The 12,108-nt window shown below is 61.5% G+C and overlaps 1 protein-coding gene across 2 annotated transcripts in view; it reads left to right on the top strand.

Annotated features, from left to right (window-relative positions):
* Positions 1-12,108, top strand: part of NTNG2 (netrin G2) — a 73,995-nt gene that overhangs the window by 60,205 nt on the left and 1,682 nt on the right. The window contains exons 6-11 of one of the 2 annotated variants that reach the window (XM_065928195.1): positions 1,618-1,644; positions 2,590-2,727; positions 5,939-6,013; positions 7,721-7,828; positions 9,260-9,427; positions 11,293-11,427. In XM_065928195.1, the coding sequence (XP_065784267.1) occupies positions 1,618-1,644; positions 2,590-2,727; positions 5,939-6,013; positions 7,721-7,828; positions 9,260-9,427; positions 11,293-11,427 (651 nt within the window). Of the gene's footprint in view, positions 1-1,617; positions 1,645-2,589; positions 2,728-5,938; positions 6,014-7,720; positions 7,829-9,199; positions 9,428-9,928; positions 10,240-11,292; positions 11,428-12,108 lie in introns of those variants that run through there. The other variant, XM_065928196.1, reaches the window with a different exon arrangement.

Below are 12,108 nucleotides of genomic sequence, written 5' to 3'. Positions count from 1 at the left end.
TTGTGTAACGTAACTCGAGGCTGATCAAAGCCGGAAGCCCCGTGATGAGGCTGTGACAGTATGTCGTGTGTGTGCCAGGCACGGCTCTCGAGGCTTTGAAGGGTGACTTACCGGAGTCGCAGCCCCCATGCGGGCCTTCAAAGGCATAGAGAGTGCTCTGGGCAACCGCCCTGCCCCCCCCCGGAGGATGTCAACCCATCTTTGTTGCCAAAACCAGTTCTTGAGCTGCTGTCACCGCCCTCTGATTCGCAGGCTCACCTCCCTTCAACTGTCCTGCTGCCCCCCCCACCCCGTCTCTGGGCCCCATTCTCCTCCTAGAAGGATCTGTGAGAGCCCCCGGCACCCACAGACCGACACCCTTACCTGCAGGTCATCTTGTGGGCCTCCAGGCGCATCCCCCCAGGCACCTCTCACTGTCCCGCCCCCAGAGTCACCGGGAGAGGCCCACACCCCAGCAAGCACCCTGGGGCTCCTCACGCCCCATCCTTTGTCAGGACCGCCTGGAGGGGACACTGTGGCCCCAGCTCCCTGCTCCTGAGACTGATGACTCCCACCCAGCTCAGACCGTGGCCTCAGGCGCCTGCAGCCCCAGAGCACAGACGCACACAGACATAAAGGACCAGGTCAGAGTCAGGCCTCTGCCACTCAAAACTGTGAGGCCTCGGACAAACCGTCTCTCCCTCTGAGCCTTTGTTCATTTGTAGAACCAGGACCCTAGAAGCCTGCCCTAGGGCTGCTGTGAACTGTAGCCTGCCAGGCTCCTCTGTCCATGTCTGGAATTCTCCAGGCAAATGAATCCCGGAGTGGGTAGCCACTTCCTTCTCCAGGGAATCTTCACAGCCCAGGGATCGAACTTAGGTCTCCTCCATTGCAGGATGGATTCCTTACAGGGAAACCCAAATTATAAAGTGCTCAGTTGTGTCCGACTTTTTGCTACCTCACTAGGCTCCTCTGTCCATGGGATTTCCCCAGGCAAGAATACTGGAGTGGGTTGCCATTCCCTTCTCCAGGGGATCTTCCAGGGATCGAACTTGGGTCTCCTGCAGTGCAGGCAGATTCTTGACCATCTGAGCTACCAGGAAACCCTGAGCCCTGAATGGCCCGGGTGGGGGCGGTGCTCAGCATGGACCCACGTGCAGAAAGCCCTCAGCACGTGACAGCCGCTGTGATCACCTTCCCGTCAGCCCCGCAGGCATCCCTGCATGTCCCAGATGGGAGCAGGCACGGCTTCCCCCGTGGCAGCTTCCATCAGAGCCTCCAGTAAACCAGTCTGTCCCTGTGGCTGGGACCCTCATGTTCTCCGACACCCCATTGCCCCCCAGAGAATGACCTCCCGCCTCTTTGCCTTGCACTGGAGGACCTGAGAGTCTAAAGTCAGACGAGAAGGGTGCATGTGAGGCTCCCAGTGGAGGCTTATCAGCAGGTCCCCTGATGGGATAAGTCACAGCTCCAAGACTCAATGGGCTTAGAGCGGCCCTTCCCTCGCAGGCACGGGTGAGGGTATAGTGGAGAATCAGGCCCAGTCCCTGCATGGTGAGGTGCCCTGGCCCCCCTGATTTCCTGTCCCCAGCCCTGCCACCCCCTCCTTACTCTGCTGTGACCCCCCTCTTTCCGCAGGTGCCGCTGCAGGCTCCGCCGTCGGCAGTAAGTACACAGCGGGGCCACCCGTCTGGGGAGGTGCCTGGGGCCCTTGGTGCCCGAACCTCTCTGCACGTCCTGGAAAGAGCAGGAGAGGAAAGACGGGACTTTCCTGTCCTCCCCTCCCAGGTCCACCCCCTCTTCCGATCCATTTGCTTCTTCGCCCTCCTTCCTTCCTTCCTGTCTCACAAGCCCTTCCCTCCAGCTTCTTGACTGGTGCTGCTTTGGAAAGATCCCCTTGTCCCACCCCCGCCGGGAACCCCCACTTCTCCCACTCCTGCCAGCCAAGAATGGGGGTCACCTTCCTTGACCGGTGGCAGAAGCCACCCCAGTCTGATCACGGGGTTTGGCCTCCCTCTGGGCAGTCCACAGCTATCACCATGGCAGCTGCTTGCCTGTGGGGAGTCTGGGCGAGGTGAACCAGGATCCCAGCTGCAGGGAGGTGACCCAGACCCCCATGTGTCCAGGTCAGCTCAGGCCCCAGAGCAGTCAGATTGTCTGAAGGAGGGTCTGGGCGTCCCAGGAATTCAACAGGGAATGTGAGGGAGGGTGGGAGGGGGTGACTGACCGACTATCGTTAAATCATCATCAAACATGCACGGTGCCGGGCATCAGCTAAACAGGATCCTCGTACTATCTCATTCCATCCTTACAGCCAGCACCCCCAGGTGGGTATTGCCATCTGCTCTCAGAACCTGCCAGAGTCAAACAGCCAGCCAGCGGCAGACCCCAAATCTCAGGCTTCCAGGGGCACCACCCCACCCCCCACCATGGCTCTTTGGGGCCAAACTCAACCCCCGTGGGACGCCAGTGGGCAGAAAGGGACTAGAGGAAGCTGAATTTAGAGGGGACTCTGGTCCCCTCAGTGGGATAGTAAGCTGTTCGTCTGCCTTGGCCCCCCGCCACTGACCCCCACCCATGCCCTCTCTCGCTTTTCTCATCTCTCACCAGGCATCAGCAGGTCCCGGAAAGACCCTGTCCCCAGAGCCCCTGTGGCCACTGCGGCCATTAGGGGGGACCCCGCCACTCCTACCCCCCCAACATCCACTGCCTGGGCCCCCGGGGCCCCCAGCACCCTACAGCCCACAGGTGGGTGCCCAGCTGCCCTGCCCTTCCCCACTGCTTGCCCCGAGTCCCGGCCCCTCGCTGCAGTGTGGGGGTATCAGCTCTGGGGAGGGCAGGGGCTTGGCTTTTAGAGTAGGGGGTGCTAGATCCACAGCCGCGAGAGCACGGTGCCTGAAGGCCTCCAGGCTGTGTGGACCTCCTGTCGCTGGGGTCCAGCCGGGGCGCCCAGAGCTTGCGGCAAGCCCCTGGGCCCTCTTCCTCCTGTGCCCCCCTCCCCAGGCACTGGTCAGCGTCACCCAGAGAGCCAGCCCAGGCCCTGTCCCCACAGCCATGCCAGCCCCCCGGCCCTGCCCCCGGCGGCTGACCCCTCGGAGATGGACAGGGCAGGGCCAGCTGAGCAGACTGCTCAGGTCAGCAGGGTGGAGGGGATTGCTGCCTTGAGCTGCACAGCCTCTGAGCTGGGCTTGTGGACTGTGGACTGCTGGGCCTTTGGGGGCGCAGAGTGCGGGGCAGGGCCAAGCCAGGGGTGTGTGGGAGGCTTGGGTGCTGGGGTGGCCCTCTGGTCTCCCTGGGGGAGTCCCGCCAGATCCTGCCTTCCGGGAGTGCCAGGAGTTGAAAGGACTCACCCTCCCCCAAGGGTAACAGGGAGATGTGGTCAAGGTCCCTGGTTCCATCGTCCGGGGCGGGGTGTCCCCACTGTGCACCCCCACCCTGTCCCGCCCCCTCTGCAGTGAGGAGATGGCAAGGTGGGTGTCTCCTCACTCCTCGGGCAGTGCCATGACCCTTCCTCTCTCTGATGCTCACGGACCCCTGTGGGGGTGGCATTTAGAGTGGGCAGTAGCCCCTCTGTCAGCGGGGAGGGGCCCCCGACTCTCTGGCCTCAGCTTATTGTGGGGGATGGGGTTCAGCCCTCTCCCAGCCGCGGGCGAGTGCCCGCGCCCAGCCCCTGCACGGGACCAGAGGCTGACACACCACATGTCCTTTCTTTCTGTCCCCCTCCCTTCTCCACGGGAGGCATTTGCCTGGGTGGGGCGGGGGAAGGGCCCCGCTGGGAGATCCGAGGGTTTCAGGCTGGCCTCCTGGCCCAGGAATCGCTTTGGGTGGAGGACACAGGTCACTGGGAGTTCAGGCTCCGAATGTAAGTTGGGCCAGCCTCCTGAGACTTCGCACTTTTTTTTTCTTTTGCTGAGTCTGTGATGGGCAGACAGGACCAAAAATAGTCATGGTGGGTGCCATGTCTGCCTGCAGGCGGTGATCTCTCTGGGTGGGAGGCCAGACACACACACACACATGCACGCACGCACACGCGCATTGAGGAACCCGGACTCCACCTTTAGAGCTGCTTCTGACGTGGGACACGGGGTGCCAACTGCAAACCTAGGAATTAAGGAGAGCGTCAGTCAGGCCACGGAGCCTGGATGAGGGGAGGTATGAATTGTGAGGGTCCCCAGGACTCTGATGGAAGAAGGAGGCACCCCTCCCACCCTTCCCTCCCTGGACTGTCGGACATCCGGAAAGATCAGGGTCCTCTTTGCCTCTTGAGCCCAGGGCTGGGTTGGAAGCCCAGTCCCGAGCGGACCATGGCTTAGGTGTCATCAGTCCTCTCTAGCACCTGAAGCCCATGCCTGGGCCCCCGTGATGCCCCCCACCCCCTGCCACTGATAATGACGTTCACTGTGGCGGGTGGAGACTGGGTGCTTCCCGGGCCAGGAGCTGGTAGTGGATTCCTGGTTCGCAGCCCCGAGAAATGGGGACTGGGGTTTTCCTAGTCCCCCCAGGTGAGGATGTTAGCGCCTAGGAAGCAGCAGCTGGGCTTTTATGGTATGTAAATGATCCCTCAATAAAGCTGTTTTCAAAAGAAAGACGCAGTTGCTCAAGGAAACAAGACAGGTCCTGACCTTGGGGCTCACCGACTCCTGACACTCCTGCCCGCTCAGCTGCCCAAAGCCGCCGTCCTGAGACCTTGGGGCGCTGTGAGGTGGTGCTGCCTTTAAGGCCAAGCTAGCTCGGCTCCCCAGTTTTGAAGGAACAGACGGGCATCCATCTGGCCTTGGCAAACAACACGAGTCACTCTGAGAAGGCTCTTCCGGCACACCTGAGCGCATCCCTGGAAAGTCCGGTCTTCCCCACCCCCAGGCCACCAGAAAGGTCCTGATTCTCTCCAGGTGCCTCCCAACAGGTGCTTCGGGCTCTTTGGCCCGAGTCCAGCTGGGCCTGTGGACCACTGGCCCGCATGTCTCTCCCTGCTGTCAAGCTGTCCTGAGGGCGGGGGCTGGCGGCAGAGAGGCTGTTCAAGACCACTAACCCTGTCCCAGCGTGGCTGCGGTGGGGTGGCGGGAGCGAGCCTGCAAAGCACCATGCCTTCAGGGCGGGTTTATCGCAGCCCTAATTAAGCCCTTGCCAATTTGAGTCCCGAGGCCTCTTCTCACTGAACATCCCATAAATGTCAATTTCACATCCAGAGGCTCCCGGCTCCCAGCTGGAACATCCCCCGCACTTTTTAGCTGGTAGATTTTCTTTCTCTTTCTCCACCAACTGGCATTATGCGTAATCCCTTTAAGAAGCGGAAAATATCCGATTTCTCCCCTTGTCCCTCTGGGTTTGTCCTTTGAAATTCGGCGCAGAGTGATTCTTCAATTTCTCATCTTGCCAGCCCTGCCCGCATCGCCTACTGTGGGTCCAGTTAGTCCCAGAGAAGGGCAGTGTGGCACTTGGGGGCTAACTCATATTGGGCTCCCTGGGTAAGATGGGCCCAATCTAGGGCTCAGGGAGGATGCTCTGGTCGCTGGATTGGGGTTGGACCGGAAGCTTTCAAGGACCCTCTCTGGGCATGCTTGGTGTCTTGGCCAGAACACACACACGCCCTTTACAGCCATTGGCCAGAGACCCCAGTACAGGACTCCATCTAACTCCAGCCTTCATTCAGAACGGAAGCCATGCAGGGAGGGAGCTCCAAGGATGAGGGATCCCACCGAAGAAAGGGCTGTCCAAAGTATGCAGATTCTCAGGCAGGGGTCCCTGTTCCATCCGGCATCCCTGCGCCCTTCACAGGTTGCCTTAGCATAGTTGCTACCTCTCCTATAGATTTGAGCCCAGTTCCATTTGGCCGCTGTAGACAGAGCCGCTTCTTAGAGTGCTGCTTCTGTAAGGCGCCTGCAGGGGTGATGCCTCAGGAGGTCCCCGGGACAGCCCCAGCCCCTCGCGTGACTTGGTTTCTCCTCTTCTCTCCCCCAAGAGTGGAGCAGGCCATCCACCGCTGCCCCGCTCTGGGCGAGCGCCCCTTGGCCCCAGGTGTCCTCCAGTGCAGAAGGTATGGGGGGGGGGGGCTCCTGAGACTCTGCAGTGGAGGGATCAGGGCCATGGGTTGGGAACCCCGGGTGGCAGGGGGCCCCCGAGGGTGGACGGGAGGGGCCTTGGAGCTCTACTCCACACCCCCAACCCCACCTACTTAGCCAGCGTGACCTCATCACACCCGACCCCTTGCAGTCCTGCACCCCAACCCCCGAGGGCTCCCAAGCCCAGTGGAGACCCTGTCCTGAGAACAGTAATACCCTGGGGCTCAAGACTCAGAGAGGGCTTCCTGCAGGGGCTTGGCTCCTGGGTCCGGAAGAGCCGCTAGAGGAGGGCATGGCAACCCACTCCAGTATTCTTGCCTGGAGAACCCCACGGACAGAGGAGCCTGGTGGGGCTCCAGTCCATGAAGTCGCTTCTAGGGGAAGGGGGAAGGTAGCCTTCCCGGTGGCAGGACCAGCTGTGGCAAAAGCTTGGTGGTGGGATGCAAGGGAGCGGTGGCTTCACCTAGCGGGAACTGGGGAGGGCTTGGGGGGTTGCGCTGAGACCAAGCCCAGAGCCTCATTCTCCCATTGCATTGGAAAGAAACTGGTGTGGGCTCGAGGGCTCGTTTGCACTTATAATGGACACACCCAGGAAGCACACAGGGTCTGCCTGAGTCTCCAAGATGGGACACTGTCCCTGGTCTCCGCTCACTGTTCCCTGGACGGTAGGACCTGATGCCTGGCTCGGGCGGCAAGCCCACCCGCACCTCCAGTTCCCTCCTGCCGGCTGTGAATGGTGAGCAGGGCTTTGCGCTCCCCCTGCTGGTGAGTGGTTCCGGAGGTAGACAACTTGGGGAGGGTCTGTGGTTCCCCGCAACCTGGAAATCTTGAGTCCAGGGTCGTCCTCCCCGGCGATGGGGAGCCGGCTGGAGCAATCACTTCTTGGCCCTGGGCCGACTGGGGCACCACGGCATCCCAGGGAGAAGCCGAAGGGACCGTGGAATGCTCCCCCACAAATAAAGGGCTGGGGTTCTGGGCAGTCTGTGCTGCTGGCTAGATGGCTCCTGCCTGTGGAAGGCAGAGGAGTCACTCTGCCTGGAGCAGGGAGCTTGCTTCAGAAAGGAAGTGCTCAGTCGTTCAGTCATGTCTGAGCGACTTCATGGACTGTAGCCTGCCAGGCTCCTCTGTCCATGGGATTCTCCAGGCAAAAATACTGGAGTGGGTTGCCATTTCCTCCTCCAGGGGATCTTCCCGACCCAGGAATTGAACCTGCATCTCTTGCTTTTCCTAGATTGGCAGGCAGGTTCTTCACCACTGAACCACTGGGAAAGGAAGGGAGATGCCCAAATCTTGCATGCCAGGTTCACACTCTGGACTTGACCCTCACAGAAGTCTGGAGAGGAGCAATAGTTCAGGGTGTCCAAAGTGGTGGTTTTCAACCACTCCACAGACAGTCCAGCTTCAGCAAAATGTTTAGCATAGTGTGAGAGATGTCAGAGAATAATGTGGGAGGATTAATCCAGCCGAATTGATGGTAGGTGGTCTCCGAGGGGGGACCAAGGGCACGCCGGGCATGCCACTGGTGGTGCTGTGTCATCTCAAATCTGAGCAGGTGACAAAGTTGCTCCAGAGGTCGCCCAGGGCACCCTGGGCGCCTCTACTGGGCTTTATCTGGGCAAAGACAGCCGCCCTGGGCAACTGGGCCACGGCTGATGAAAGAGCTTGTTTCTCATCTCTCCAAGCTGCGGGCACCTCCGCTGTTGCCCCCGCCCCTGCCCCTGCCAAGACCTCCAAACTTTTCCAGCTCAGGCCCAAATCTCCTCAAGTGATGCCTGTTGAAGAATTCGAAGGTAAGAGGAAGGCCCTGGGGTGGATCAGCCCTCCTCCAGCATTTCTCCCCCTACCTCCACTGGGAAAAAAAAAAAAAAAGTGCCAGACGAGGACCAGTGATGTCCGGCTCAGAAAACCCTCCCAGAGTAGCTAGGTCATGGTGAGGTGGAGCCTGTCTCCCCTCCAGCCCTCCCTCCCCAAGGGAGCTGGGGGCAGGCATGAGTCAGAAGCACAGTAGGCAGGCACAGGGCAGGCAGAACAGCTGCCAGAAATAGCCTGTCCTGGCTCCCCTGGGAGGTGTGGCCCAGGGGCTCATCTTGGTGGAAGCAAGACTGGGGACACAGGGTCACCGACAGCGCTCCTTGGACACCTGGGGGCTGTCTCACCTTCTCGCTGTCTCACCTTCTCACTCTCCCTGGAGGGACGTGATGGGAGCAGGAGGCCATGGGGCGGGAATGCCACCCAACTCCTCCTGGGCACAGCTCAGAGGTTCTTTTCTCCGAGGCCTCCCGTGTCCTTGGCCCTGACACCTGGTCAGCCCTCCCGCTGCCGTCACAAAGGGAAGAGTGGCTATCCCTGGAGACACACAGACGCTGTCCCAGAGCGCACCCTTCCTTGTTCCAGGGGGTGCTGCCCAGAAGGGGGCGCCAGGGGACGGCCCTCATCTGTGGCAGGGAAGGTGACCCTCCTCACCAAACTCTGCCCCCTCGATGATGCCATGGGAGCCACCTCCAATCCCTGGGGGCCTCGCCTCTAGGGGTCACAGGTGGCTCCAGTGAGAGTCAGAAGCTGGGCCAGGGCTGGCCTTGGAGGCCAAGGCGAGACTCTCAGGGCACAAGCCTTAAGGCAGCATTCGCTGTAAGGGTCAGGGTCAGCATTCTGGCAGGGTCAGCGCCTGCCAGAGCAGGCGCTCTGCTGCCAAGCACATCTGCAGAACAGCTCAGGCTAATGGGAAAGGGTCCTGCAGGTGGCTATTTCCTTCGAAGCGTCTTCCAAAGCAGCACGGGGAGGAAGTTCCTGGCCCTTTCCACCTCTGGCATACATGCACGCGTCTACCCTTCACTGAATCACTGGGATAGCGTGGTGAACGCCATGTACCCAGGCACCGCCCTCCCTGAGCTCACCAGCTGGTGGCATGACCCATCCTCCCTGCATGGATCATTTCTAATCACCCAGCATCCCTCCAGAGAGCGTTTCACCCTGGTACCTTGCCCACGGGGCCAGGCGGGAATCTGTGGGCCGGGCCCACGCTGGTTCTCATTCGGGTTCAAAGCCAGCGAGACCATCTCTCCCCAAATGGTACAGGAGTGTTGGAGGCCCGGGGCACCTTCCTGTGCCAGGTCCTCCCCGCCCCGCCTCAGTTTCCCTGACTGCATGGGGGAGGGGCGCAGGAAGGCCCCGTCCCCGTTTGCCCTCTGACCCTTGGTGTTTCTCACGCCCGGCCGGCCCAGACTGCGAGTGCTACGGCCACTCCAACCGCTGCAGCTACATCGACTTCCTGAACGTGGTGACCTGCGTCAGCTGCAAGCACAACACGCGGGGCCAGCACTGCCAGCACTGCCGCCTGGGCTACTACCGCAACGGCTCTGCGGAGCTGGACGACGAGAACGTGTGCATCGGTGAGCCCGCGGCTGGCGTGTGGGGGGCACGGGGGCGCAGGGCGCCAGAGCAGCGTTAGACGGAGTCTGGAGACCCCTGCATTGGAACCCCCCGGGGAGCCTGCTGGTGGTCATTGTTCAGGCGCTCAGTCGTGTCCGGCTGTTGGTGACCCACGGACTGCAGGACACCAGGTTTCTCTGTCCTTCACTAACCCCTGGAGTTTGCTCAAACTCATGTCCATTGAGTTGGCGATGCCCTCTAACCCTCTCATCCTCTGTCCGCCCCTTCTCCTCCCGCCGTCAATCTCTGCAAGCGTCAGGGCCTTTTCCAGTGAGTTGGCTCTTCATGTCAGGTGGCCAGGGAACTGGCGCTTCAGCTTCAGCATCAGTCCCTCAAGTGAATACTCAGTGTTGATCCGGGAAAATTCCAATTCCAGGGCCCACTCTGGCTGGGTATCTCTAAAGGCAGAAGCCTCCAGAATCTGCTCTATTGATAAGCTCCCCATGTGGTTCTCCCCGCAGGCACTGGAGTTTCAGAACCACGTGTTCGAGCCAAAGACAGGGCCTAGGGCTTGCCTGGCTGTGTGGTGGTGGTGGTTTAGTCCCTAAGTTGTGCCTGACTCTTGCGACCCTGTGGACTGTAGCCCACCAGGCTCCTCTGTCCACGGGATTTCCCAGGCAAGAATACTGGAGTGGGTTGCCATTTCCTCCTCCAGGGGGATCTTCCCAAGCCAGGCTATGTGCGTTTCAGCAATTCTCTTCCCCTCTCTGGGCCTGTTTCCCTGTTAGTAGTGGGAGGTGGATCAGATCAAGGGGTTTTCAACCCTTCTTAGGAAACTGATGCTTTTCTTCAAATGAATTTTCTCTTGTGCTTTATAAGCCCTCCACCCCCCAGTGAGCAAATGGTCTGTTTTTTTTACCCTCTGCGCCAGGCCTGGCTTTTGCAGTAAAGAAGGAAATAAATCTACAAGGAGCTAGGCCCAGGGTCTGGGCCTGGGCCTGGGCCCAGGCAGGGGAAGGCCAACCCCAAAAGGGGGCCCCAGGGCCTGCAACCGGCACTCACTAGACTGGAATGCTGTCTTCTGTAGAGGCCAGTTCTCAGCTCTGGGATGCCCAGCGCCCTTGGGAATCGCACTGTCCATGCCCCGCCCAGCAGGCCGGCCCTGGCTGTGCAAAGCTGCAGCTGTCAGTCTGAATTATGGCAGCGGCCTTCAGATAATTCTATCAACTCTCAAGTGATCCCAAGGGAACCGTGCAGCCCATGTCACACTGGTCAGTCGCGGGGGACAGGGAGGGGCCTCTGGATCCGATTAGAGGCGGTCCTCCCCGCCCCCAGCACCTCCTTTTTCCTTGCCTGTCTGCCTCCACCCCCGGCCCAGCACTAGGCGACAAGGACACCCAGCGTGGGGGCGTTTGCCTCCCCCAGGGGGCAGAGGCCCCAGGAAACAGACTGGGAAGGGGCAGGGTGAGGCTGGAGGCCCTGGAGGAGAGCTGTGGATGCCGCTACACCTGCCCGTCACACAGCCCGCGGGTCAGATGTCAGGTGGCCTTGATGAGGCCCCGCCCACCTGTCAGTCACCGCTCTTTGAAGCTGGGGTGGATCAGCGCCAGCCCCAGTTACAGAAGCGGGGGAGACGGGCCCAGAGAGCGGAAAGGGCTGGCCCAGGCCACATAGCGCCAGGGCCAGAAAGAGGGGAAGGGGCTGCCTGGATGGGAGGAATTGCCGTCTTCCCTCGCGATCTGGATACTCCAGGCAGCCCTCACCCCACCGTCCAGCCGCAGATGCGGAGATCCGAAGGGGAGGGTGGCGGGGTCTGGCGAGGTGGGTCCGTGCGGACAGCGCCCACAAGTCACCCTGATCACTCGCCGTGCGACTGTCGGTCCAGAGTGTAACTGCAACCAGATCGGCTCCGTGCACGACCGGTGCAACGAGACCGGCTTCTGCGAGTGCCGCGAGGGCGCGGCGGGGCCCAAGTGCGACGACTGCCTCCCCACGCACTACTGGCGCCAGGGCTGCTACCGTGAGTGCGCGCCGGCCCGTGGGAGGACCCGGGGCTGTGGGGCCCGGGGCGGGGCCTGGAGCTGAGGGGCGGGGCCAGTAGGTGGGTGGAGCCTGATGCTGCCGGGGCCAGTAGGTGGGTGGGGCCTGATGCTGTGAGGCGGGGCCAGTAGGTGGGTGGGGCCTGTTGCTGCCGGGGCCGGTAGGTGGGTGGGGCCTGATGCTATGAGGCGGGGCCAGTAGGTGGGTGGGGCCTGTTGCTGCCGGGGCCGGTAGGTGGGTGGGGCCTGATGCCGCCGGGGCCAGTAGGTGGGTGGGGCCTGATGCTGTGAGGCGGGGCCAGTAGGTGGGTGGGGCCTGATGCTGCGGGCGGGGCCAGTGGCTGGGCGGGGGCCTGATGCTGCCGGGGCCTGTAGGTGGGTTGGGCCTGATGCTGCCGGGGCCTGTAGGTGGGTGGGGCTCGTGCCGCCGGGCCGGTAGGTGGGCGGGGCCTGATGTTGTCAAAGGCGGGGTCTTGGTGGTGGGCGGGGCCTGATGCGACTGTGGAGTAGGTACCGGGAAGGGAGTTGGAAGCAAAAGTGGAACTGGGAGTTGGTTGGAGTTGGCAGGAGGCGGGAGGGCTTTCGGGGAGGAAGGGAGGCTGTCCAAGGAAGTGATGGGATGGTGGAGACCCGATGTTAGCCACGGGAAGAGGGTGGAAGGG

This window comes from Muntiacus reevesi, chromosome 3 (genome assembly GCF_963930625.1).
Source record: "Muntiacus reevesi chromosome 3, mMunRee1.1, whole genome shotgun sequence".
Lineage (NCBI taxonomy): Eukaryota > Metazoa > Chordata > Mammalia > Artiodactyla > Cervidae > Muntiacus > Muntiacus reevesi.
Note: the sequence above shows the minus strand (reverse complement) of the source record. Positions and strands in the feature narration are given on the sequence as shown.